The 27,957-nt window shown below is 40.4% G+C and overlaps 1 protein-coding gene across 2 annotated transcripts; it reads left to right on the plus strand.

Annotated features, from left to right (window-relative positions):
- Positions 1-426: 426 nt before the first annotated feature.
- Positions 427-26,220, plus strand: lrtm2a (leucine-rich repeats and transmembrane domains 2a). 2 transcript variants are annotated; one of them, XM_053241876.1, is made up of 5 exons: positions 427-932; positions 12,138-12,290; positions 15,202-15,380; positions 18,724-19,317; positions 19,799-26,220. In XM_053241876.1, exons 3-5 carry the CDS (start codon positions 15,320-15,322, stop codon positions 20,254-20,256), a joined length of 1,113 nt encoding a protein of 370 aa, XP_053097851.1. In that variant the 5' UTR covers positions 427-932; positions 12,138-12,290; positions 15,202-15,319; the 3' UTR covers positions 20,257-26,220. The 2 variants fall into 2 exon arrangements, with proteins under 2 accessions (XP_053097851.1, XP_053097850.1); XM_053241875.1 differs by having other exon boundaries at positions 428-932; positions 18,721-19,317; positions 19,799-26,219.
- Positions 26,221-27,957: the final 1,737 nt, after the last annotated feature.

A 27,957-nucleotide genomic window follows, 5' to 3' on the forward strand; every position in this document is an offset into this window, starting at 1 on the left:
TACCTGTTTTATGAACATGTAAATACCTGAGGTCTATCGGTTTGCAGTGACATTCCCTTTAAGAGGACACGTGCCAGGAAATGGTCCCCTAAACAATAACAGAGGCATGGGTTTTTCATTTAATCTGTCACCTGTCTGTCTGTCCAGACTGTGCACACTCTCTATTTCTCTTTGTTTTTAGCACAGGTGCACACATAACACACATTCTTTCTTCCTAGAGAGAGGGTGAGATATTGCAAGAAAAGACAGAAGCCATGCTATTAGCTCACAGCAATTCATTAAGTATTAGGTCCTTAACACAGCTGATAGCCTCCTACCTTCACATTTTCTTCCTTCTAGACACAGCATGATCTAATGTTGCTATCTTTAACAAGCCAAGCCTTGCACATATACTCTTGCTGAAGACACACACACACACGCACACACACACTCACACACACACACACACACAGCCGAGGCTGTCCCAAGGACATCTTGCACTTGAAGAGATACACACTGGCGCCCGCACACCCACGCACACACACACACACACACACACACACACACACACACACTCACAGAAAGGCACGCATTGTGGTTTCAGCAGCATACCAGCACAGACCCGTGGCAGAGTGATCGGCTGTAGACCACAGAGACTGGGAATAAACCCACTTACTGGAGTGACAACAAGGGCTGTGCAGGATTTAAATCTCCTTCCCTGATCTTTCTTTTCTTATTTATTCTAATCTGCTGTCCTTTTCTTCCTCTGACAACCCCTCCTCCTCCTTTTTTTCGGGGTTGCTGTTGCTACTGTCAGCAGGAGAATATTTTCATTTCCTTTTCAGAGCATTATAGGAGCTGCTCCTGTGTCTCTCCATTATTAATCTACCCTAAAACCTCACTGCCTGTATCTGAAGAGGTTAGAGCTGAGAAGGACGTCAGATAGGGAGACGGTGAGTGTCTCAGTCAACCTTTTTCACACACAAACACACACACACACACGCACAGTATTACAATATAACCCATTTTCCTATAGGATCTTAGATTTATCTCATTTAATAGATTGATAGATGATTATGCATTATGACTGTGGGCTATGAAATCAGATTAGCGCTGAAAATCAATTGTTATTTGTTTTAGCCAGACACAAACATTAACACATCCACATAGAATGCATATTATGTATGCATGTTCATCTGTGTGTCAGCCTGGGTGTGTGTGGGAGGAAGAAAGAGCATATTAGTGGGAGAAAGAGAGAGCATGTGATAATGAAAGTGTGTGTGTGTGTGTGTGTGTGTGTGTGATAGAGAGAGAGAGAGAGAGAGAGAGAGAGAGAGGGTCAGATGAGTAAGAATGCTGCTTTGTTGCTGAGTATGTGATAGTAATGGTGTGTGAGATGGAAGCCCTAAAGAAACACACTCCTGCAATGTGCACATAAATGTCTGTATACATCTGGATGTGTGCACAGTCTGTTTGAGCATATAGATGTGAGTAATATTCGTGTGTGTCCTATTCTCCTGGCGGGTGCTCTTAATAATTGATGCCAGAGGCCTTAGTGCTTTTGTTATTAGAATCTCTTCTGTTACAGAGACTCTTGTATTTGTATGTTTATGGCTTTTGTGTACTAGTGTGTTATTTGTGAATTATAGGTGACACATAGGAAACAAAGCCAATGATCTAACAGTAGGCAGTTTAAAGGACACTAGTCTTTTGTAAATGGAGCAGATCCTGACATTGTCATCAACACTGCAACACCTCATGTGACATATCACTACACACATGCTGTCAGAGCTAGCCGACTTTATAGGCATTTGATCCGTCTGGATTAATTCTGATCCTTTATATATTAGACATATGGCCCATTTCCAATAAAACATCCAATGTGTGTGTGTGTGTGTGTGTGTGTGTGTGTGTGTGTGTGTGTGTGGGTCTGCACGTATGTCAACTCAATTCAAGTGGCTTTATTGTCATTTCAACCATATACAGCTGGTACAGTACACAGTGAAACGAAACAACGTTCCTCCAGGATCATGGTGCGACATAAAACAACACAGAACTACACAGCATGTACACTACACATATGTCTGCTCTATATTCAAAAGAACAAAAGATTCGTGTTTTATTAAACACACACCTGTATCACCTTGCTTCACTCATTCATCGGATACAAAGTCCAAGAGATGTATTACCTAACCACTGTTAGGACTTCAATGTCACACTGAAGTCATACAAAATATATAATATAGTCATAGAAAATCTCAGATGATGCCTTTAAATGTAATCACTATGCACAAAAAAATGCATCTTGGCAAAAGTGGAAATACTTTAAATATTGTCACATTTTACTTTTATTGCTTTAAGATAACAATAAACCAAAACTAAGATGATTATTAAACCTATTTCTAGACATATTTTACTAATTTCAAGCTTGAAATTGTCTTATTCTATTGGCATATAATTTCGCTTCTTTCTATAAATCAGCACTTGAAATAAGCAGATTATCTGCCAATAGAATAATTTCCAGCTAGAAATTAGTAAAAAATATCTAGATATTGGCTTCATAATCTTATACTTGCTTAAAAACTATCTAATAAAGAGAAATAGCAGTGGAATTTGTCTATAATCACGATATTTTTACTTGCTAAGGTATCATTTTTGCAGTGTATTATCACCTATGCCAATGCAGCAGAAATAAATAATGTCATTACATACATGCAAAAGCGACTGTTCTGTGGTGAAGCTAATTAAATAATAAAATAATAATATAATAATAAATCAGAATTGAATTCTCCTACACAAGCCCTGTGCTTTGCACCATGGTCAGTTGAAAATAAAGACTAGTCAGTGTAATATTACAGCTGCATTTTGACACTCCCATGTCTGCAACTCCCATGATTCTCATCCTAAAAAAAGAAGCACTGAGATGTGCATCTAAAAGCATTTAGATAAGATAAGAGCTCTTTTGGAACAATGTACTTTGTACAGATGAAAACAAAAATAGAAATCTTCTTTTGCAATAATTCAGTGCATCATGTATGGAGAAAGAAGGGTTGCACTGATCCCAAGACCAGCATACCCACGGTAAAGTACAGACGTGGGAGCATCACGATATGGGGCTGCTTCTCGGCACCTGGTGCTGGCACATTACACATCATCGAAGGAAACATGAATGGAGCGATTTACCAGGACATATTAGAGGAGACTTTAATCTCATCAGCCAAGAAACTGAATCTGGGGAGAAGACAGCAAGACAGCGACCCCAAAAATACAGCCTATACATCTCAAGTACAACTCAAGAAGGCCTTGCATAGCCTAGTCAATTTCCTGACCTGAATCACACTGAACGTTTATGGAGGAACCCTCGTAACCTTGATGAATTGAAGATGATTTGCCAAGAGCAATGGGCCAAAATAGAGCCACAATGTTGCAAAAATCGAATTCTTCATATCTTAGATATCTCAAAGCTGCCAGGAACAGCTTTACAACAAAGTGCTCATGTTAATTTGTGTTCCTTTTCCCCCTATCAATTTCTTTGTTTGTGCTCATGAATTATTTTTGTTAATACACTGCAAAAACTTCTCATCTAGTCAAGACTTACAATCTTAATTCTAGCCATGAAAAAAATCTTATTGATCTTATTTTAAGGATAAAATACTATGCAAGAGCAGATTGTGTAAGATTATTATCATTGTTTTAAGATTATTTATTGTTTTTTTCTTACTTAGTTAGCAAAGCTTAAAGTTAGTTATTTTACCTGCAAATTAAGCTTATTTACCATCACAGGCATCATCTGAGGCCAGCCTTGTATCTTTTAAGACTTTGTTCTAGCTGTAATAACTGGTTTTAAGGTTGCTCAATAAATCACACTTAGGACTTGTTCATTAGTATTATTTATTCCAAATGCTTGTTTTATGTCAACACCAACACATTTACTGTATTTACAACCTAACAACAAATGATAAGTCTCTGCAGTATTAAGTCACCACACTCTTTCCAATTATCCAGTATGGTTTTTAATTTCCAGTTTTAAGTGCAATGACATCTTCCAGATTATATTTTATCAGTACATACACACAGTTTTTGAAACTGACTGGATAATATGACATACGATCGAGGAGCTTTTCAGCATCTATAAACTCTGTTGCCTGGTATTTGGAGAAGCAGCAAGTAATGATTTTGCTTTGTTTTTGCACGGTAACTACTGTGTGTTACAAGAGTCTTCATCTGAATAAATAATTGTTGACAATATGTATGCGTGATCTTGATTTTAATAGTCTCGTTTTAAGTTTAAATGCTTTGTCTCATTTTAAGTCAGAATATATAATGATGACAATTCTCAAATTAAGAGGAATTATCTTGTATAGTAGCTCTGGTTTTAAGATATTTTCACACAAATTAAGATACGCAAACTTTTTAAAAATTAATTAAAAAGCTAGTTTTAAGTTAATTAGATTAATGCTTATTTTAAGACATTTTGTTCTTTTCTAAAATGTCTTTCACTGTCTTTTAGTGTTTGTTTCAGTTAGAATACAGTTGTTTAGCAATACTTGGTGAATGCTATATTCTAGCATGTTATGCTAGCATGCCTACCATACCTATTGATTTTAGCATGATTCAAACACTGAAATTTTTACTATCAGTTACTCTAATACTAATGCTTTTTATACCAGTTATCCTCATGAAAATGCAAAATTTAAATCATAAAAGGGTTATAATCAATTGATTTATTATTGTTTGGTCTGACATTTTTTCCAACTACACTGCTAAAGAACAATTGTAATATGATATTGATAGAGTCTGATTTCTCATTAAAAGAAAAAAGACGTACAATCTTAAAGAATTTTCGTCACTGATGACTCAAAAATCGAAAATGCAAACAAGTATTTTAGTATCAAAGACAAATTATTTCAAAGATACTATTTATTGATGTTTAGTTTTGTGTAAACTGTGTGTAGTTTATTTGTTTATACATCTTGGAAAATTGTTCAGGCCTAGTAACAGCAAATGGTACAGCCTTAGTAAACCATATGTCTGTACTGTTAGGAAGGAGGTAATATGCCTGTGGCCTGAATGTGGTCTGAAGGTAAAAAAAAGCATAATGGAGAGAATTCACTCTGGTCCGATCCCACAGAAGAGCTACTGTAGCACAAAATGCTGAAAAAGCGAATGCTGGCTCTGATAGAAAGGAGTCAGAACACACAGTGCAGTGCCGCTTGCTGCGTATGGAGCTGCGTAGCTGCAGAGCGGTCAGAGAGCCCATGCTGACCCTGTCCACCACCCAAAGCTCCTACAATGGCACGTGAGCATCAGAACTGGACCATGGAGCAATGGAAGAAGGTGGCCTGGTCTGATCAATCACGTCTTCTTTTACAGCATGTGGACTTTTTGTGAAGTTTTTTGAGAGGCATGCTAAAGACCTGATCTGCACAGTTAAAGACTGGACAACACAATCTCTACTACATCACACACTTCTTTCACCAGGAAAAGAAGGAACACCTATGTGAGAATGCTGTTTGTAGATTACATCTCAAGACCATAGTGTCCTCTAGGCTGTACACTAGGCTCAGAGACTGGTGTTGGTACAGGTTTTCATTCTAATCAAGCAGGAGCCACAACCGATTCCATCTGTTTAATCAGTTGATCTTGGCTTTCAGTGTGGCTTTCAATAAAAATAACCCCAAGCACCCTCAGTCTCTCTGGCCACCATGGAAAAGTCCTCTGTAAAAGTCTATATACAGGATTAAAGTCTTTAAAGGGATCGGCCTCACCCATTTGTTGGTCCTGGGTGATCGGATCCTCCTTTGCCGTGTAGCAACTCCCACTTGTGAATCCTCCCTTAAGGCACAAAAAAGGCAAAAATAGTCCCAGCAGTATCCCATCGCAGCAATATACTCAGTCCAGCTTGACAGTAATCCTCTTAGCAGTCAGTTTTTAATCAGTTGAGCACTATCTCTTACTTTCTTTCTGTCTGCTTATATACACTCCCTGAAACTCCTGCGTCGGTATGTGATGACTTATCCGGTGTGGCGAACTCGCAAAGTTTCATGATACTGTGAGCCCAGAACCAAAAACTTTGTGGGTGGAGGCACAAAAGACAGCATTTTGAACACAACTTGGTGGGGGCACTAGAAAGAGGATGTGATCGGAGCCAGACTAGATCTTGGGATGAAATTGCGTATCTTTCCTCCTGGCATTATAATATCTAGATTGTCTTGTTGGATGCAACCCCATCCTGTGCTTAACCTCCTCCGTTATTTCATTTTTTCTCTCCACTACAGGATAGGTGGATTGGTCTGGCGTTGGGGGTTGATGTATCAACTATTCTAGTGATCCCTTGACAGGTCTGCCTGTCATGAGCTCGGCTGGTGTTCTCCCAGTTGCCTAATGGTGAGCTTTGTTTACGGCAAACCTGAACTCAGGGATCCACTGGTCCCAGGTATCATGGTCTCCCACGTATGATGAAATCATAACCCTGAAGGTCATGATTTCATGACCTTTCGGTCAGGTTGTCTGCGTATGGTAGCTTGTGGTGAGGTTTTGAGTTACACCCCATTTTTTGCAAAGTTCAGCCAGTAGTACTGACATAAACTGGGGGCCGCATTCAGAGATCAGGTATTTGGTACCCTCATTAGGTAAAGAATTCCTCCCTAAGTACTTCTCGCAGAGGGAACATCTCTACCCACTTTATAAAGTAATCTACTATCACCAGCAGGTAGGTGTTTTGCCCTTTGCTCGAAGGGAAAGGTCCTATGAGGTTGATCCCCAGGGTGTGCCCTGCCTCAGGTACCTCTGTGGACTGTATGAACCCGGAGAGTTTGGTGTTTTCATATTTGTATTTCTGGCAGGTGGTACACAGCTTGACATACTCCCAGACATCCTTTTGTACAATCTGCCACCAGGCTACTTCCAGCACATGTAGCAGGGTCTTCAAACTTCCGAGATGGCCCTCTAGTGGGTTGGAGTGGAAGTGATGCAAGAAGCTTGGTATTAGATTTTGTGGCACTACCAGCTGATATTTTTCTCCTTGGTCTTTTAATGGGAGTCTTCCTTACAGCATGCCCTGGGGGTTGTTAAACCCGACATAGTGGGTGGGTTTACTTTGGTCCTGTTGCTTTGTCTTTAGTTGTCTTATGGTGGCATCTGTGTTCTGAGCTTGAGCAATTTCAGAGAAAGAATGCGGTAGGTCAGTTTGTTGGTGGTGGATCACATTCAGTCAATGTGCAAAGCACACGGAAACTGGTTCAGAGGCCCTCGACAAGGCATCTGGTCCATTGTTAAGACAGCCTTTCCTGTAGAGCACTTTGAAGTTAAACTGTTGTAGCTGGAGAGTCCACCTTGTTAGTTGAGAGGAGGTCTTTGGGCACCTTCTAGGAAGTGCCTCCACTTTTCTACTGCCCACCGCATGGTCAAACACTCATTCTCTGAGGTGGAATAGTTTAGCTCAGCCCCTGTTAATGTCCTTAAGGCATATGCTATAACCTTCTCCCCCTTCTCAGATTGCTGATTCAAGATGGCCCCTAGTCCCATCTCGGTGGCATCAGTGTGGACTTGGAAAGGCAGGAAGAGGTTGGGATGTGCACTGGTGGACTCTGAAGTGCAGCTTTCAATGTTTCAAACCCGGCTTGACATTCAAGTGACCACTACCATTTAACCCTTTTCTTTTTCAAGCAGTTCAGGGGTGTGGACAAGTCAGAAAAACTTATGGTACCAGCCTGTTAAACACAAGAAGTGCTGAAGAGCCTTCAGGTTAGTTGTATCAGCTGGATAGTCTGCTACCACTTGGATTTTTTCAGTGTCAGCTTCCACCCTTCATCCTGAGACAATATGGCCTAAGAACTTCAGCTGTTGTTTAAAGATGTGGCATTTTTTTTCATGTTGAGGGTGAGGTTAGTTTGGGTGAGTTTCTGTCGTTCAGCACTGATGTATGTGGTGTGCTGTTCACAGGTCTGGGAGTATATGATGATGATATTGATGTACACAAAGCAGATTCTTCCTTTCAGCCCGCTCAGCACTTGCTCCATCAGCAGTTGGAAAGTGGCAGCTGCATTTCGTAGTCCATATGGCATTTTCTTAAATTGATACAGGCCGTTAGTGGTGATAAAGGCTGTCTTCTGCTTGCTTTTCCTCCAAATCCACCTGCCAATAACTGGACTGCAAATCCAGAGTCATGAATCAGGAGGCCTCTTCCAATGATTGGAAGATGTCATGCAGGATGGCTATTGGATAAGCAGTCCTTATGGTCTTGCTGTTCGCCTTCCTGTAGTTGACACAAAACCGGTAGGAGCTATCCGGTTTAGGCACTAAAACCACAGGGGAGGACCAAGGTGATGAGAAGGGCTCTATGATGCCATCCTGTAACATTTTGTCGACATGCTCTTCTATGATGTCCTTTTTAAATGGTGCCAGTCTGTATGCCCAACTTCTCACTGGTACCTCATTTAGGGTGGAAATGTGTTGTTTGACCATGGTGGTTTGGCACAATATATTTGAGGTGATGTAAGGCCAGGCTTCCATCAGCTTCATTAGCTCCTGCTGGTTGTTGGAGTCCCACTGGGGAGTAGAGTCATCACGGGACGCTGTCAGAAACAGGAGTACTGGTTCTGGTGGTAATGCATATTATAGAGTCACCGTTGAGTCTAGTTGTTGTTGCTTGTGCTTTTGACGTTCTGATATCCACTGATGACGAAGGAATGGATGGTAATCATATCCTTGTCCTGAAGTCAGCCCATACTGGTTGTTAGCCACATCAAGAACTACTGAAGTCTTTATGATGAAATCTAACCCCAGGATAACAGGAAAGGTCAGGTGGGCGTCATCCATGATATATGTGTCTGATGTCCAGGTGGAACCGTGCCATTCATATGGGATCGGACTCTTGGCTCTGGAGACATGCACTTTCCCATCTGCCATGATGAATTTTGCTGGTGGTGTGGGTCAGTGTGGACTATATTCTCTTTCAGTTTTCTTCATATCGTCTGCTCTGTTAGGGTATATGTGCTGCCTGTGTCAGTAATTGCTCTTATTTCTTCCCCAGGAACCTTTAGTGGTACCTGGAGTAGGGAAGATGTGATGAGCCTGAAGTCATGAGGCTGTGTAATTGACATCCCTGCAAGATCTTTAGGACCTCAGCTTCCAAGTGGTTTCTTGAACTTTTTTCCTTGGCATTTAACATTCTCACCTTTTGCCAGTAGTCCTTCACCCCCATGTAGTCCTTTTCTACCCTGGAGCCCACCTTGACCAGCTGTTCAACAGTGGTTACTGTCCCTCTTAGGCAGTCTGCAACCTTGGGAATGATGGTATTCAGGATGCGGCTTACCAACTCCTCCGTGATGTCTGCCTTCCATTTCAAAGAGAGAGCACGGTAATCATAGGTGAAATCTCACAGTTTCGGCTGTTGTACCATTGCTCTGAGCCTGTCCTCCACCTCTGCTAGGTAGTCCTCAGAAAGTACGGTGGTGGGTGTCTTGGTATGTATGGGTTGGCTTACTGTGTATGTACTGCTTATGTTTGCGGGAGGTGGAACCAGGCTTGAGAGTTATCATGCTGGGATCTGGGATGGTGTACAGTGGGAATATGAGGGGTAGCCGGGGGGGTGAGTATGCAATCTAGAAAGTATAGGTGCACTGGTTTTACTAACCTTCTTCATCTGACTCTTCCACTTAGTGTCCCTCCTAAGAACGCAATCTGCAACTGCCCTCTTGAGTTTTTCCAAAGATTGCTGGAAAGAATCCTGCAGTGTCTCAATGTTAGCCTCCACAGCTTCCCTTAAAGCAGCTTTTCTATTAAGAATGCTGGTAACAGAATTTCAATTCTCTAGAATGCCTCTAGAATTTCAATCTGTGTTTTTAGGTCCAATAAATCACTTTTTACTTGCTCCACCTCAGTTTGCATTATCTGCATATTACATATATCAATAATTGTTACATCAGCATCAACATCATTATCATCATCAGAGAGATATAGAGAAATCAGCATAGAGGTTATTTCAGCAGAGGGATTGTGCATAGCCACAAACGCTGTTTTCTGCTGGAAAACTACTGCCTGGTCTACAGTATTATCCTCAGCAGCATTATTCACATTGTGCCCATTAGTAAACTCCATTTTTTTCCTTAATAACAACACACTGCTAGGTCCCCGTACAGGCCATCGCTCTGTAACACTCACCCTGGAGAGGCACTGGTTACAATATGATTCTGACACTAACAGTGTGTATGTTGCAGGGTAATAATAAGACAAGCACCAAAAAAACTGTCCAGTGTTTTGTAGTGTATTACACAAAAGATTTATACAAAAATTCATCACCCAATATATATATATATATATATATACAAGCAACCCAAAGCACCCTCAATCTCTCTGGCCATCATGGAAAAGTCCTCTGTAAAAGTTTATATACAGGATTAAAGTCTTTAAAGGGATCGGCCTCACCCGTTTGTCGGTCCTGGGTGATCGGATCCTCCTTTCCACCGAGTAGCAACTCCCACTTGTGAATCCTCCCGCAAGGCACAAAAAGGCAAAAATAGTCCCACCATTATTCCACTGCAGCAATATACTCAGTCCAGCTTGACAATAATCCTCTTAGCAGTCAGTTTTTAATCCGTTGAGCACTATCTCTTATTTTCTTTTTGTCTGCTTATGTACACTTCCTGAAACTCCCACGTCAGTACCTGATGACATATCAGGCACGAGCTTGCAAAGTCTCGCAATAGCGAGAGCCCAGAGCCAAACGCTTTGTGGATTGCAATCGAAAGGCAGCATTTTCAACACAACATGTGACAATAATTAAACACATGTATATATAAAAATATGACAGCATGTGGCGGTTTTACAAGTAGAGCTGTTATAAAGAAGGCACAATGATGTCTTTGCAACATCAGGTGCCTTAAGAGGTTCTGTCTGAGCCCTATAATCCTCAGGCTTTATAGACCTGTACAATAGACAGCATCCTGACTGGTAGCATTACCTGCTGGTTTGGGAACTGCAATGCTCTTGAAAAACCTGCAGTGTGTAGTACTGCTCAGCATATCACTGGAAGAGAGCTTCCTTCCCTCCAGTACATTTACACCAGATGGTGCCTGAGGAGAGCCTGGAGGATTATCAAAGACCCCAAGCATCTGAACCACAGCCTGTACTGTTTCAGTATTGGAACACGATGAACAGAATCAGAGACAGATTCTTCCCACAGGATACAAGACTGCTAAATATCCACACACTGTACTAGCCAGACACTAACTGCACATTGCACATTACTTTAAACTTGGTGCTGTAATGTACAGACTGCACTACACTTAACACTTTACTTAATACACAACTGTTTACATATGGCACCTTGCACATATTTATATCACTTTTGTCTACTATGCCACTACTTGCTGCTACAAAAGTGCCCTATTTTAACACACCCCTGTTAAACTTGCAGGTTTTTGTGATGTAAAAAATGAAAGCAAGATAAATCATGTCAGATCATTTTCCACCTTTGACACAAAAAAAAAAAAAAATAGAATGTTTCAACGAGGAAAAAAAAGAAAAAAAATTAAAATAACTGTTGCATAAGTGTGCTTTTATAATGGGTCATGTGACTGTGCTCAGAATTAACCAATCACATTCAAACTCATGTACTAAAGTAATTATAATACATCATAATTATAACATCATCATCAATGAAGTGATTCTGATTAACCACAAATAAAGATCAGCTATTTCTCTACGACCTTCTTGGTTTCACCCAACTCGTGAAGCCATGGTCCACATAGAGGTTGTAAAGCATGTAAGGGACGTCACTGTCAAGGGACTGCTTAGAAGTCCAAAGTGAGACGGGGGAGATTTACCTATCAGTATTGCACCTCTAACTTTGTGCAATACTGTCAATAAAAACACTTAAAGAAATACAACCAAATGAATCCCCATTTCTGATATACAGTAGCATACAGAATCTGACATAATCCTGCTTAACGTTTTCTTAATAATGTGTGTTGTCTGCAGCAAAATGAACAAAACCAATCACATTAATGATTTAGTTCACTTTGCTTGATTGGCATCTAAAACATTTTCTATGATTGTATTGCAAGAGGATCATGGCTTTTTCATGCATCACTAAGGGGATATTCCAATGCTAAAACAAACATCCTCGCTGTCTTCTGTCTTATTATTTCACCCAGGGTGCCAAGTAAGCCAGAACCGCCACTGGTGTAGGCTGTAGGCCGTCATCAACAAGTGGAGAAAATGGGGCACCACATTGACATTACCAAGAACAGGACGTCCCTCCAAAATTGATGAAAGGACAAGACGAAAAGGAGCTGCAGGAATATCTGGCAAGTACTGGTCACTCCCTGCATGTGACAACAAACTCTCATATTCCTCGCATGTCTGGCCTGTGGGGTAGGGTATTTAGATGGAAGCAAAAAATCACCTAAGCCCACCTAAATTTTCCCAAAACATACATGCAATCAGCCCAAACCATGTGCCAAAATGTGTTATGGACTGATGAGACCAAATTAGAACCTTTTGGGCATAATTCTAAAAGATATGTTAGGCACAAAAACAAGACAGTTTATCACCAAAGAACACCATACCAACAGTGAAGCATAGTGGTGGCAGCATCTCTCTTCAGCTGGGACTGGGGCTCCAGTCAAGACAGAGAGAATTAGGGATAGCCCAATCTATTTCGTAACAAGCAAAATATGTGCACAGCAGATCCCCTCACAATTTGTTAGATTTGGAGCATTTTTGCAAGGAAGATTGGAATAAAATTTGAGAAATCAACATGTGCTAAGTTGGTAGACTCTTACCTGAAAACACTGAATATTTGAATTGCAAGCAAAACATGCTTTAACAAAGTATTGGCTAAGCATGTGCATGCTTACGCAACCAGGTTATTGTAATTATTTTTTCTTTGTTTTGTTTTTTGTCTTATTTCAATTTGTTTTTGTTGCTTGCTATTGCTATTTTTTTTAACATTCCTGTATTCACAGGATTTTTATAATACTGCACAGTTCATGGTATATAGTTTATCATTTATTTATTTTTTTTATTATGCACACATTTTAGTTTGTATTTTTTATATTTTACCTTTATATTTTAGTTTTCCTATTAATGCTATTAATTATTCTTCTTTAACTGCCTGCTTTCCTGTTGGGGCTCTGCAATTAAAGAATTTCACTCACCCTTTATACTGTTTATAGTGTATAAACTGTGTAAAATATGACAGTAAATCTACTTCTAAAAGTAAGTTTCTAGCAGTAAAACTGGCACTGGGAAAAAAGGTGACACTGGCTGGAGGGAACCAAACACCTCTGTAGTCTACACCGATCACAAAAAACTTTAATACCCCAAGACAAGCCAGATGGACCATTTTTTACTCTACACAGCCCCTCTGACTCACTCCAACACAAGCCCAATGGGCCCTCTTCTGTTTTTTAAAGTCCCTCTGGCTCATTCTTTTTCCTGGCTTACCTTCAGCTTTCAAAATAGCAGAATTTACGTTTCAGCGCGGTTTCAGATACTTCACAATTCCAAAGGACATTGGGCCTCATTTATCAAGCTAGATACAAACTAATAAAAATAGATTTATTTTGTAAATCATTTGTAGGAACATTTACACAAGAAATATGATGTTTCTGTAAATTTGTAAGGAGACTCTCTAATGATTAGTTGGACCTCTGGCTATTACCTTGATTGAAAGGCTTCATATCATATGACTGGAATAATTCACTGGAATTTTTATATGAATTTTTTGGAGGATGAAAGCTGGCTTATAAATTGTTTCAGTTTACCAAGGAATATTCTTTTAATGCTATGCAACACTTTAAAGCTTGCACTTATTAGACTGACAAAATGATTTTGTACCATTCCTGTTTTGTCATTGCTCGAATTTCTTGCTGCTGGCACATTTCAAAAAGAGATAAGTGACCGATCTGATATGATTCAACCTATAATGATGATGCCACATATTCCCTAGTGTGCTGCATCCCACATTGAGCTTCTTCTCAAATACATAATGTTCCTTTAAGACACATGCCCTCCTGCTATGACACGCTTTACCAAGATGGCACTTGGGGTGGGTTCATTGGCTTGGTACAGTGTACACATCTTTTTTCCTCCATTTTCATGTGAACCCATTTTCTTTTCACCTCACTTAATTCACACCTAATTCAGCCTTTGTGTAATTTTTCTGGCCTTTTTATTTGCTATTATGCTGCTAAATAATATTTCTTTATTGGTGTAGATGTGAGTAAAAATAACGTCTACCTATGTCTCTGAAAATCTCCTTTTCTCTCACCATTTTATCCTTATTTTGTGAGCTTTTATAGAGTTTTGTGGGCATCACTAAATGCATCACTAAATGCAAATTAGCTGTGCCATGAACATGCTTTGCACTTTATGTGTGATTGGCATTGATAAGAATATGGACGTGAGTGTGAAGAAAATCAGAACTTTTGTAAATCTTGCGGGAATTTTTTGTTTGGTGTAACCTATAAAAATATTTACGGAAAGGTAAATTGATAAATGAGGCCCAGTGTGTCAGATTGAGGACTGCAATTCATGTCTCAAGTATGAACTGCATGGAAACTTAGGGGTATCTGTTAGTTTGACCTCTGGGTATCATCCTCAAGCTAATGAACGAGTTGAGAGAAGCAACTAAGAAAATGTTTACATTACCTCCCACGGGCTTAATAGTCTCAAAAATCCCTGCGTCATTCAGCCACCCACGTTACACTTTTCCAGTATGTACTTAGCTGGCAACCACCTCTCTTTCCTTGGAACACCACATCCACATGGATTACTAACAGAACTCACCTGTGTTTAATCACACTACTCCCTTTAAATAATCCACACGCTCATGGTTACTTTGTGAAGTCTCACTCCAGCATTGTGTCTGATGATTCCAATCCTTTGATATCTGCCTCTTTTTATTAGTGGACTGACAATAGCTTCCTTCACTTTACCCAGTATCGCCTAGGTTCTGCCTGTTTTTTGATCACCTGACCATTTGCCTGACTCACTTTCATGTTGCTTTGATCTAAACATATCCTGATACATCTAATTCAACTCGTATAAAGTGCTTGAGTAAATTGCTAGACTAGGAAAAACATAGAACCTTGCAGTGCTTGGCTTTTCCTGGACTCGAAACTCTTAACCAGTAGAAGCTCTTTATACAGAATGATGTTGTATGAAAATACAAAAAAGAATAAACAATTTTCTCTGACACTCTCCTTCCCTCAGACACTTACCCAGCTAGCAGCCTGTCTGCCCTATAACACTGAAGGTGGGCATCGAGGCAGACTGATGCTTATCCAGTTCTGAGGTGGGAACCACTGTCACTCATAGGCAGACCGTAGCTATGTGGCTCACTGCTGGGACTGCAATAAGGCACTGCAGAGGAACCACTCAAAACAGCGTGTGTAAGTTAATAACAGAGCTACCTACTCGCACAGGGGACTGGCACAGAGATAGAAGAATTTGCCATTCATCTGGAATTAGCGATGCTAGTGACTCTGGTTGTAGTATGATGATTATACACATACATTCTCTGAATTTGTTTGTAAAATGAGATCATATTAATATATGTCAATTGTGTGCATGTATGTGTTAAGAAGCAAAGAAATGCTAATATTTTAAGATATTGTCCTAATCTTTAATCAAAACTGCTTTTCTAAATACTCTTTCTCAGATGAATTAGGAATTCTTACAGGGAAGAGAAATTACAATCTGACATACAGTACATCTGAATAAAAAGGTAAAGAGGGCAAGGCAGGGAATACTGTATGTACTGTACTTCAGACTAAATGTTCACCAACACAAATTCTACACACTGTGGGACATGCATGATAATACCTGTGTACAAAATGTTTAGTCAGAAATTGTAACCATTACTACTTGAGTAACATTACTAAGTCAGGTTTTAGCAACGTTAATATGTAAGTAATCTTATCATGAGAAAAATGAGATGAATCAGTCTATATTTAGGTTCTCTTTGTTTACCTGTCTGTGAGTTCAGTTTAACCCGGCAGTGGTGAGCACATGAAGAGAACATAATTACCACTGTTTCAGCTTCTCAAGCTCCTACTCCACATGACTAAAAACACACAGGAGAGAACACACACAGAGAATAAAGGCTTGGGTTATAATGATCATAATCAGCATAACCAGGTGAACCTCACTCATAACTCATTAATTAACCCTCTCACTAATTATCTCTCTCCTTCATCCCCCAATCTTCCTCTCTTGTTACAGCTTTTGCCAAACTGACACTCTGCCCGCCACAGCAGCATTGCCGCCTCACAGATCCAGTATCTCTGGTTTGACCTCAAGCTCGGGTTGTTGTCTGTATAGAGTTTCTCAAGTTCTTCAGTTTCTTTCTGTCTCTCAAATCATGCCAGTAGGTTGAGCTCTAGATTTCCCCTAAGTGTCACAAGTGCATGAACGTGTGCATGATGCCCTGCAATAGACTGGTGCCCCATTCAGTGTGTATTCCTGCTTCACACCCAGTGCTCCTGGAATAGGCTCTGGATCCACCATGACCCTGACAAGGATAGTGTGGTTACTGAAGATGAATGAATGACTATTCGAAAACACATATCTTATGAATCTTTGCACCAGACATTAAATATTTTTTAGCATGTGTGTATCTAGTACTGAGGGTGAAAAAAGTGGACAGTGGAAACTCATAGACTGAAAATCTAGACTGAAATATGTGGCTGAATGATTGACGTACTCTCCCATTACACGAGGATCAAGTCCAAACCGAAGGGCAGGTCTCAGGTGTCACTGGTGTCTACTGTATATAACCTTAAACATGAACATCCACCCACACTCAAAACACATAGGTGGTCATAGCCACACACTGACAGCTGATGTTACAGAGTAACAGAACAGCAGAATGAGAATGTGCAAGACCAATTAGTTTTCCAATGTGACAGTAGCATATCATGTGGGATGTAATTATGGCATCTCAGAGTAGAGGTATGCATTAGGACTGAGATCCTGCAAGACTCACAGGACCATCAAAAACATGAGAACAGAATCTTATAAGCCTGTGTTGGAGGGAGTAGGCACTCAGACATGAAACTGGAGGAAGAAAGAGATTCAGCACATTACTAATATTGTTCACTCACTCATTTTCAGTAAGCGCTTTATCCTGGTCAGGGTTGAGGTGGCTCTGGAGCCTATCCTGGGAACACTGGGCATGAGGCAGGAATACACTCTGGAACACAGTTCATACCTAAGGGCAACTTATCTTAGTCAATCCACTCACTGGCAGGTTTTTTGGAGGAAACCGGAGAACCCTGAGGAAACCCACACGAACACAGGGAGAACATGAGAAACTGCACACAGACAGTAACCCAAGCTTAGGACCCAACCTGGGACCCTGGAGCTGTGAGGAGGCAATGCTATCCACTGCACCAGCGTGCCACACTAACAATGTGCAATTTATATTCAGCCCTATTATACATTCTGTCTCATGTGTCTGTGGGTTGCCTGGATCTGCGTCAAGCAACCAGGTTAAACATAGCTCTTCAAGTATTTACATAACATTTAAAATAGAGACAATTTTAATTTTAAGGCTGCAACAGTTGACTTTTTACATTTCTTACTTGTGCAAATAACCTGGAACAAGAACAAGATAAAAATAATGATTGTTTAAGCCATAGCCTCAGCACAAGTGTATTATGTGGCTGAGAAAATGTGTTTAGAAAACTGTTACGATACAGAGTGCTGTTTTAGTTTGGATGGGCCTCTTGTCAGTCATTGTATAGACACACCCCAAACCTGATGATTCTACCCTTATCACAGTCTGAAATCAGCAAGCACACACTGCTATTCTCATTCATTTCACATGTTTATATTGTTATAACTTGGCTTTCAAGCAGTGTGGAGTAGGGGACTGGCTCAAGGAGTAAAAAATTCATTCCAATCTTATTCACCTCAACCTACTTAACCATTAGAGACCTAAACTTGCCATATTTTGACAAACTTTGCCTGACTCTCCTTTAAATGAAGGATATATATATATATACTTATATATATGTAATGCTGGAATTTGTGCAATATCTTGGAGGTTCATCTCATCAGTGGTGTATTAATGAATGATGATGCTATAATGTAGCCACCTTTGAACCACTCCATGAAATACTTTCTGTTGTATATAGAAGAAAAAGTACTTGTTCTGAACATGGCATTATCCAGCACATGAATTTAATTTTTATCAACAGAAAAAGCAGTAGTGAGGTCATTAAAGAAATTACACTGTATATTGTAAGAAAAAGACAGAGAAAGAGAATGAATCAGTAATATAATAATAATCGTAGAAAAGACTTGCTACATAATCTGTATATACATTTTTCCCTCTGTGAATACCCTTCAGACTGGCCTTGAAAGAGGGCAATTTTGAAATGCCGGGCAGCTAAAGGATGCCTATCATGTGAGCACTGCAGTAGTCTTGGTTGACATTGGCCTTTCTCATTAATAATCTATGTCAGTCCTGGTTTCCAAACTCTCTCTCTCACACACACACAAACACACACACGCTCTCAGCACTAAGCTTTAATGACTCGGTTCAGGTTGATGCATGCGCCACACTTAAAATAGTGAAGATAGCATTTAGAGATGTTTATCCCCTGGACGTCCAAACTTACATTTTTATAAAAGGAGTGTAGAAAAGACAGGCTGTTTAATTAATTGAATTGCAGTAAATACTTTAAAATAATGATTACACTTCTCTTTTTCATTATTATCTCTCAGCAGTGCACTGTGTGCTCTACCTTCTGGTTCTGCACCTTCAGTTGTGCACCAGTTGTCCATCCATTTGTGTGTGCAGTTCCACCGAAGCAGACTGTGGTGGGCATGACCTGATTACGCTGCCTGCCCTTTCCCTGCTACCTTCAACTATTCAGACCCTCCTCCTTCCCAACAACCACCTCACAACCTTGCCTGCTTCAGCATTCGCCAACCTCAGCTCACTGGTGAGGCTTGACCTATCCAACAACTACCTGGACAACCTGCCAGCCCACCTGTTTGCTGAGCTGGCCAACCTGACTGATCTTAGTCTGAGGAACAACAGCCTAACAGCACTGGACCGTGACCTCCTGCAGGGCCTGGGGAGCCTTCAGCGGTTGGATGTGTCACTGAATGGCCTGGGTGCTGTGCCTCTTGGTCTGTTAGAACATCAGCATGGCCTGATCTGGCTCTCTCTGGCCGGGAACAGACTCCAGGCACTGGATAGGGCTGCCTTTGAACCACTTGAGAACCTGCAGCACCTTGAGCTTGGCTCCAACCCATGGGAATGTGACTGCAATTTGCGTGACTTCAAGAACTGGATGGAGTGGCTCATCTATCGAGGTGGGGAGGAAAGTTTCAGGGGTTCGGACTCTAAGTGTGTGTTCACGTGCAATGAATTGTTAGTCTATATCCCTATCTGTTAACACTGTTATAGCATCATGATTAGTTTCTTTACATTCTTTTCTATGTATCTCTGCAACCAAAAGTCCATTCTTGCTAATACCATTCTTTGTAAAGAAGGCCAAATTCAAGTCTACTCTAAATGAGTTTGTAGAACTACACGAACAGCTGAAGACTCAATAGACTTTAGTCCATATTTGTGTTTGTGTCTGACTGACTTTATGTTGTAGCAGGCCTCAAATGGATTTCAGCTCCTCAGTTTGTATACATATGGGCTTTTGACCCTTTTGACATTGTTAGCTAGTGGTTGATGCTTTGGAGGCTTTGGAGCTGTAATTCAGATTACTGCAGGGCGTTGTTTACTGTGGAGTGCTGTAATTTCATTTCTCTAATTCCTTCCATCTTTGTCTCTGTTTTTCAGGTGGCTACGTGGATGCTGTGGAGTGCACCCTCCCCAAAGAACTCCGAGGGCGTGACATCCGGAGTGTTCCTGTAGAGATGTTCAACTACTGCCTCCAAATGGATAATGAGAATGGGGGTGGGGCTGGAGGAACAAAAGGTGGCTCTCTCCCATGCGCACGTGCAACCGCTGCTCCGTTGCCTGAGAGCGCTGTGGTACAGAGTGAGTCCGAGCCGCTGGATTGTGCTAAGCAGCGTTACCGGCCTATAAGCGTCCGTCGTGCCATTGGCACTGTGGTGATTGCTGGTGTTGTGTGTGGCATTGTGTGCATCATGATGGTCGCTGCAGCCGCTTATGGATGCATCTATGCTTCCCTTATGGCCAAGTATCAGCGTGAGCTGAAGAAAAGGCAGCCACTGATGGGGGATGCTGAGGCTGAAGCTGACCCTGAGGAGAAACAGATTTCATCAGTCGCATAGAAATAATACGGATTCTATATACTCTTATGTGATGACAATGGTCTATCTCTTTGCATTCCTGCTTCCACACCTAGTTTTTAAATGTGTGTGCACTGTTATGTAATATTTGGGTGTTTTCACATATAGTTATTTTTAAATAAACCATTCTCAGTCCTCTTAGTGGTCCTGAAAGGGAACTAGCTGCAAATTACCTCAGTACTTTTGGTGTTCACAATACAAGTGGACTCAAAAGTGGACTCAGTTTGTTGAGCTCATTGATGAGCTCTCAAACCATTGATGAGCTCTCAGTCCACAACTTCTTTAGAACTCCGACCCCATGGATAATGTAATTCAAAATGGGTATTTTAAATGATGCAATCATTTAGCTGTGGATGAAAAATAGTGTCTGGTGTCTGCAATGAGAAAAAAGCAATGAGGCGAGGGAACCAACTCATGCTTCATGTAATTTCTACTAAATCGATGGCATAGACCAAACACATGCATACTAGGGGTCTAACTTAATGCCATTATCTGTATTTCCATTTTTATTTGTTTAGTGCTCAAAATATTCATGTATCTGTACCAGACTTGTTTTTTTTAATGTTAATCATACAACTATGCCACAGAAACACTGGAAAACACTGAAGAAACAGAGCTGCTAGAAAGAGTCATTTTTCTTTCATATTTTATCAGAATGTCTGTAGTTTTTGAAAGATCAGAAATGTTCCCTTGGACACATTACCCGAATCTTCTACAAAACTGGGATGAACCTACAGTGCTGCTGCGAGTCCAGATGGGAACACTTTCATTTAATAATGCATAATAACGAATAATGAGAATGAGGAGAAAAAAAAAGTGCAACGAACGTGCAAGTTTTACAATCATTTTTTAATTAATTAAATTATTATTTTTGTGGAGAGCCCTGCACAGATATGCGACTCTGTGGACAGCTATTTTTTAAGTTCTGTGGGCAGGGTTGCCAGGTTCTGCAGGATCCCATTTATGCACCTAAAAATTGAGTGGTCTGCGAGCAAAGGTGTCATGTTCTAAGTTGTTTAACACATCTAGATGTATATATCAAGAATATTGTATATAATGTAGCATATTGTGTACAGAATATTGTGTATAGTGTATAGCAAAAACAAAAAAAATTGGCCTTACCATACCAAAACGTTCAGAGGAGACTATATACTGCAAATCAGAAATGTGCACCACTTACTTCCCCCCAAAATGACTCAGAGAAAGAAGAAAATGCATCTAATTTTTCCTGAACAATTTGGGATAGTTCAAATTTTTTTTGCGGTTTTTGAATTGTAGTTGAGGTGAATTTTGCTGAAACCTGGCAACTCTCTTCATGAGCTTTGAGCTTAGGCAAGAGAGCTAAAGAGCTAAAGTAAAACCCATGCACTCATGCAAATTTTCTTTTGTTTTGTTTAACGGGGTCCCACTCCCTGAAGCTGGCAAGCTTTCTAAAAAAAGATCTGTTCAATCGGAATAATGTATTCATATTCATTCACCCTCCTGATGCATACACTACATACACTCACCAACCACGTTAAAGGGAACACCTGTACTCCTGTTCATTCATGCAATTATTCAATCAGCCATCCGTGTGACAGCAGTGCAATGCATGCAGTCATGCATATGCAGGTCAAGAGCTTCAGTTAATGTTCAGGTCAAACAACAGAAGGGGCAAAATTGTGATCTCAGTAACTTTGGCATGATTGTTATTGCGAGTAGAGGTTACACATAATAGTGCTCACACTCAATGAGTGGCTGTTCCTCGTGCAGAAACATCTTGTTGTTGAGAGAGGTCCGAGGAGAATGACCAGCCTGGCTCGACCTGACAGGACGGCTACAGTTACTCCAATAATCACTCTTTACAACTACGGTGAGCAAAAAATCATGTAAGAATGCACAACACATTGGACCCTGAGACAGATGAGCTACCACAGCAGAAGACCACATCAGGTTCTACCCCTCTCAGCCAAGAAAAGGGATGTGAGGCTACAGTGGGCACATGTTCACTAAAACTGGGCAGCTGAAGATTAGAAAAACGTCACCTGGCCTTTTCCAATCTTCAACTGCCCAGTTTCCGCAGATCTGCTGCTCACTGGATCGTTTTTTTTTTTTTTTTTTGCACCATTCAGTGTAAACTCAAGGGACTATTGTGTGTGAAAATTACAGGAAATCAGCAGTTTCAGAAATCCTCATCAACAAGGTGTTTCCACTCACTGAAGGTGAGCACCATTATGTGTAACCACTACTCACACCAACAGCCATGCCATGGACTGAGATCACTTTTTACTCATTCTGATGCTTGATGTGAACATTAACTTAAGCTATAGATAGATAGATAGATAGATAGACAGATAGATAGATAGATAGATAGATAGATAGATAGATAGTTTGTTGTCATTGCACAGTACAGGCATCTACCAGCAGTGTAAATAGTAGCATTGTGAAATGATTGGCTGATTGGATAACTGCATGAACGAGCCGGTTTACAGGCATTACTATTTAAGTGGCTGGTAGTAATAAACTGTAGTCATATACAGTTGCCCTTGCTCCTGTCACTGGCATGTTGTTATTATTAGCAGTGCTAATATAACAATTCTTGCGGGGCGGAGTTTAATTTACTCGACTCAGACAACACGTGAAAGGCATGTTCAACACTACATTCTGAGGTTGTCTGCAAAGTTTTGGTTGTGATGATCTGTAGGGCGTGATGTTTAGTTCACAGAGCTGGTTTTCTGGAACAGTAAGTCCAATCATATTGAATCATCTGTGCTTATCTGTAATCTGATTCCTAATGCTGACTGGGTTACCTAAAAACATGGTACCAGCCAATCAGCATTCAGCAGGCATTTCACAGGGTTAGCATTAAACTGTCTCAAAACTTGTACAGTATGTTCATCTATGGTCTCTTTAGTGTTCTGTGTAACTTGGCAAGAACTGGACACTGCATGCAGTATTTGTGAAGGGTGCTTGGATTCCAAGATCACTACATGTGGCTATTATTATTATTATTATTATTATTATTATTATTATTATCTGCAATGTGACAGAAAACTGCAGCCACACATGAACAGCAAGCCTCAAGTTCTTTACTCATAAAACAAGATGTGAAGCCGAATGAGATCACTTTGTTTTCATAAGACACAAAATAGACCACAAAAGGAACCACAGACCAGTACAGTCAGCTTGTGGTTCATTTTTAAGGGGTCTGAGTTCATTTGTTGTGTTCACATATGACCATAAAATGATCAGTCACCAATCTGAGACCACTTGGAATGCTAAAACAGACTGTGTGAAAACACCCATAGTTTGTCTTTACAGTATTTTTCATCATTCTTGTATTCTACAAATGAGAACTGATGGCTAAAGCTGGGTGCAAGACCACTTCATGTCAGTTTTCATCTTTGTGGCAGGTTCCTGTTCCTCTCTAGAAATACAGAAACACTGAGAGGACGTTTTGACCTTATTAGGACAAATATCCGTACATTATCAGCATGTTTGTTTTCAACTGCTTCTTTATGGATTGCAATATCTATTAGCAGCCAAAATAAATTCCAGTGTTTTTCAAAGTAGAATACATTTAATGTTTCATAAGTGAATGGGTTTTAGCCTGTAAAAACAATGAAGAGGTTGGATTCTACTGTGGGCTGAATTTTGTACTGTTGCTACATTATTTAGCCTCTGCAATATACTGACACTAGACAAAGATCTTATAGATTATTATATAACAGGTTAACTCTCTCTTATGCGCTAACATTGTAGTTTAAGCTCAGAACTCTTAGCATCCACCACATTAAACACTGTGTAAAGGAAACGCAGAGAGAGGATGCACAGTTTATGTTGCTCCCTCTCAGGCTCATTTGCTCACATATCCACATTGGTACAATGCAGGCATATACTGAGTACTGCAAGGTAGTTAGCGAGTGAGATAGGTGTCATTTCTTTGAGAATTGAATTAGAATTTCAATTAAGTAAAGAATTTTGTATTCAGATTCATTTAAATATTAGCCTTTATATGTATACTGAGACACAAACAGAGCAAACATAAATTATATACCACAATGTCGATTTCTTAGGTGAAGAAAATTGCAAGACGGTAATATCCTTTTATCATAATGTTTGTTTGTTTGTTTGTTTGTTTGTTTATTCACAGCAAAATTTTCACGTTGCTGATATTGAGTCAGATATTACAATTCTTAGTTTGCTGTGAAAATCACAGGTAAAATATATGTTCCCTCCCAAATGGCTTTCCATTCAGCTACATAAAAGGCCAAAGAATTTAGGAAAAGTGTGTTTTGATTGACTTTTGTTGGATGACTATAGCTAGAACATGAGACCCTTAACATTCACTTGTAATTCCTTTACTTCAAATGCGTAAATATCATAAAACCTATTTTTAAATACCCCTTTTTACATACACTGGCCAAAAGTATGTGGACACCTGACCGTCACAACCAGATGTGCCTTTCCAAAACCATGGGCAGTAATATGTAGTCCCCCTCCTCCTTTGCTGTTATAATGAGCTCCACTCTTCTGGGAAGCTTTCCACTAGATGTTGGAGCGTGGCTGTGGGGATTTGTGTTCATTCAGCTACAAGAGCATTAGTGAGGTCAGGCGCTGATGTTGGGATGTCGAGGAGGTCTGGGGTTCAGTCGGTGTTCCAGTTCATCCCAAAGGTGTTCAGTGGGGTTGAGGTCAGGGCTCTGTGCAGGACACTCCAGTTCTTCCACTCCAACCTTCACACACCATGTCTTCATGGAGCTCGCTTTGTGCTTCCAGATTTTTGGCAACAGTTTGGAGAAGAACCACATGTGACTGTGATGGTCAGGTTTCTATATACAAAATTTGTCTATACAGTGTAGTTAAACAGAGTCATATTATGGATTATGTTTGACATAAGGGTAAAGTCCAGTCATAAACCTCTCAGTTTATTCATCAGACAATAGCAACACATTGAAGAGAATGGTTATGCTTGCTGCTGCTGCTACCACAGGGACTACGCTCACCCCCAACCCACCCTGCACTGCCTTTATCCTGGTTGTTGTCCATATTGCTGTTCTGGTTGCAAATCTTTTACCAGGAAGCGCCACATACGGAATGGCAAGAAAAACACATGCAATCTGATTTGACTTCAAGTTGCAAATCAGATTTGAAACCACATATAAATCTGATTGGTTGTTAAATTATGCTTACATTAGGCATTTCTTTGAAGTAAATATCTTTTAGTTTAGTAGCAAGTTCAGAAGCCTTTGTTAATTATCACTTTTAGTAAAGAAGGCGGATGAGACAGTAATTCAGTTATATCCTAGATCTTGTAGGTCACACCATAAGATACAAAAATTCATGATCGTGAGAACAGCATTGCATTGGCTTTGTTCATCATCCCTTATTCCCAGTCTACTAATAACAAGGAGAAAAGGATTTACAGAGAAATGTTGTTGACATCCTTTCTACAACTACTTTATGATGTAGCTATTTACAGTTGTATGCTGTATATGCTGTAGGTCAACCAAGGAAAACCAACTCCAAAGGACAAAGCACAACAAGGGAGAGAACAGACAGACGGATGTACACATGAAATAGTGAAGGTATACAGAACAGAGGAAAGACAAAGCAAGGGCTCAAGCAGGGGTGTGATGTGTCATAATATACCCCTGTACACACATAATATACATATAATATACAGAACATTAAACAGAGACAGAAATCCAACAAATCCAGCTAAAAGGTATTAGAACTATTCTGTGGCAAATAGGGTGAGTGCTTGCCACTTAAAGAATGCTTAATGCACCTAAATTTGTTGGTTATGATTTATTTCAAGCTAGTTATCTTTAATATTTATCTCTATATCACTTGAGATTTTTTCTCTTTTTAAATTATGTAACTATATGAGATGGCACACAATTCTTTATTTTTTTCTCTCAGTTTGAAAAACTATTTGTGGGCTGTGTAATAATTCTATGTCAAAAATGAATAAAAATGTATTTCCATAAACTAGTTGATGTATGAGTGAAAGTGCAAGCACAGACATACACAACGCATTGATACACCACCACAGGGAACAAGCATTTAGGAATTAGTAAGGTTGTTTTAGTTTATATTAAAATTGTAGAGCCAAGTGCACCTTCAACAACCCAGTCAAAAAAAAAGAAAAGAAAAAGGGGCCGTAATTTCATTGATGACAGCTGTATGATAATTATTTTTGAACATGAGATACTGATCATTCTGAACACAGCTACATCTTCAATTATAAAAGGGTGTGCACACTTATGCAACAAGGTTATTGTAACTTTTTTATTTTTCACTAAAAAATCTGTCACCACCGTCTGTGCCCCCGGCCTATGGACCACCTCGAATTTGAACTGCCAGATACCCACGTGTTCAAGGTGGTCCATGGGCCGGGGTCGCAGACGGTGGTGGAGAATTACCTCTCCCGGCATGTAACGTGTGATGATTCGCACCTGTATCTTATTACCACCAGTCTACTTATGTGAAATTGCAATGTATAAAAATTAAGTGAAAAACAATCAGAAACATTTTAGTATTGTTGCCAGATACCCACGTGTGAACACTATTGCATTCCTACATTCAGTGGAGCCATTGAAGCAGGGCATGTGCAGAACAGAGAGTAAAGGGGTGACCCAGTAGATAGTACTGGGTAGTAATAGTGAGCTGATAATAGTGAGCTGATAATAGTGAGCTGATAATAGTGAGCCAGCCCCAGGAACTGCCTCACCCTCTTTTTGGTCTTGGGTCTTGGGCAGGCCACAATTGCTGCTGTTTTATCAGTTTGGGGTGGCACCTGCCCATGGCCCAAGTGGAAGGACAGATACTGTATTTCCTCCAATCCAATTGCACACTTCTTTGGATTTACCATTAACCCCGCCTCTCTCAAGGATCTCAGGACAGCTCTCAGATGTTGTAAATGCCGCTGCCAGCAGTCATCTAAATAAGCAGCATATGCATTGTACAGGCGCCTTATTCTGAGCATGTGATATTGAAATGTCACTGAGGCTCCAAACAAACCAAACAGAAGGGTGACACTGGTGTAACATGACATGCATCGCCTCTATCCATTCGCCTGACCTTATACTCGGCTTCTCCAACTCACCGTGTGACCTTAAAGGATCCTTGCCACGTTGTGAGTAATTTAGAACTTGACATGGGTAGTAGCTGAACATTGCCATGAATTCACGGCCAATACATGCGGGCCATGAGATGGTTTAGTGTTTTATCCTGCCCCAAATGCCCAGCCATGGAATTATGATGAGCTACATGGAACAAGATTCCCCTACAGCTCTTCAGTACCAACAACTCGGTCATCTCTTCCTTGGTTTGAGTAGGGCAGTTTAGGGGCCCCTGAATCTTGGTTCCCGGGGAGCTGGAACTTCGAGAGGAGTAGGGAGGAGAGAGAGAGAAAGCAAGGAAAAAGGGAGACGCTTGGACCAGTGATCACCACCATGTGATCCTCCGTCAGCTGAACAGCTTCGTCCAGGAACACTGGCCGGTGACATTCCTCTCGGGAGTTGAGTGACGAATTCCTCCAGTACCATCAGCTCGATGATCTGTTCTGAAGGAGTCCTTCAGCTGCTGTGTGTAGGCTGACACAGGGCTGACCTTGGTGATTGGCAATGCTCCTCAGGTGTCCGGCTGACACACTGCAGGACCGCCCACTTGACACTTGAATACTCCAACTGTATCCTT

This window comes from Pangasianodon hypophthalmus, chromosome 18, assembly GCF_027358585.1.
Source record: "Pangasianodon hypophthalmus isolate fPanHyp1 chromosome 18, fPanHyp1.pri, whole genome shotgun sequence".
In the NCBI taxonomy this organism is placed as follows: domain Eukaryota; kingdom Metazoa; phylum Chordata; class Actinopteri; order Siluriformes; family Pangasiidae; genus Pangasianodon; species Pangasianodon hypophthalmus.

Excerpts from the sequence above, each read along its gene's own strand:
- lrtm2a (XM_053241875.1), top strand. The coding sequence starts at position 15,320 with ATGTGGCTCACTGCTGGGACTGCAATAAGGCACTGCAGAGGAACCACT. Across the intron at positions 15,381-18,720 it reads AACCACTCAAAACAGCGTGT|CAGTGCACTGTGTGCTCTAC; the intron begins GTAAGTTAATAA and ends ATTATCTCTCAG. Across the intron at positions 19,318-19,798 it reads GGAGTGGCTCATCTATCGAG|GTGGCTACGTGGATGCTGTG; the intron begins GTGGGGAGGAAA and ends TCTGTTTTTCAG.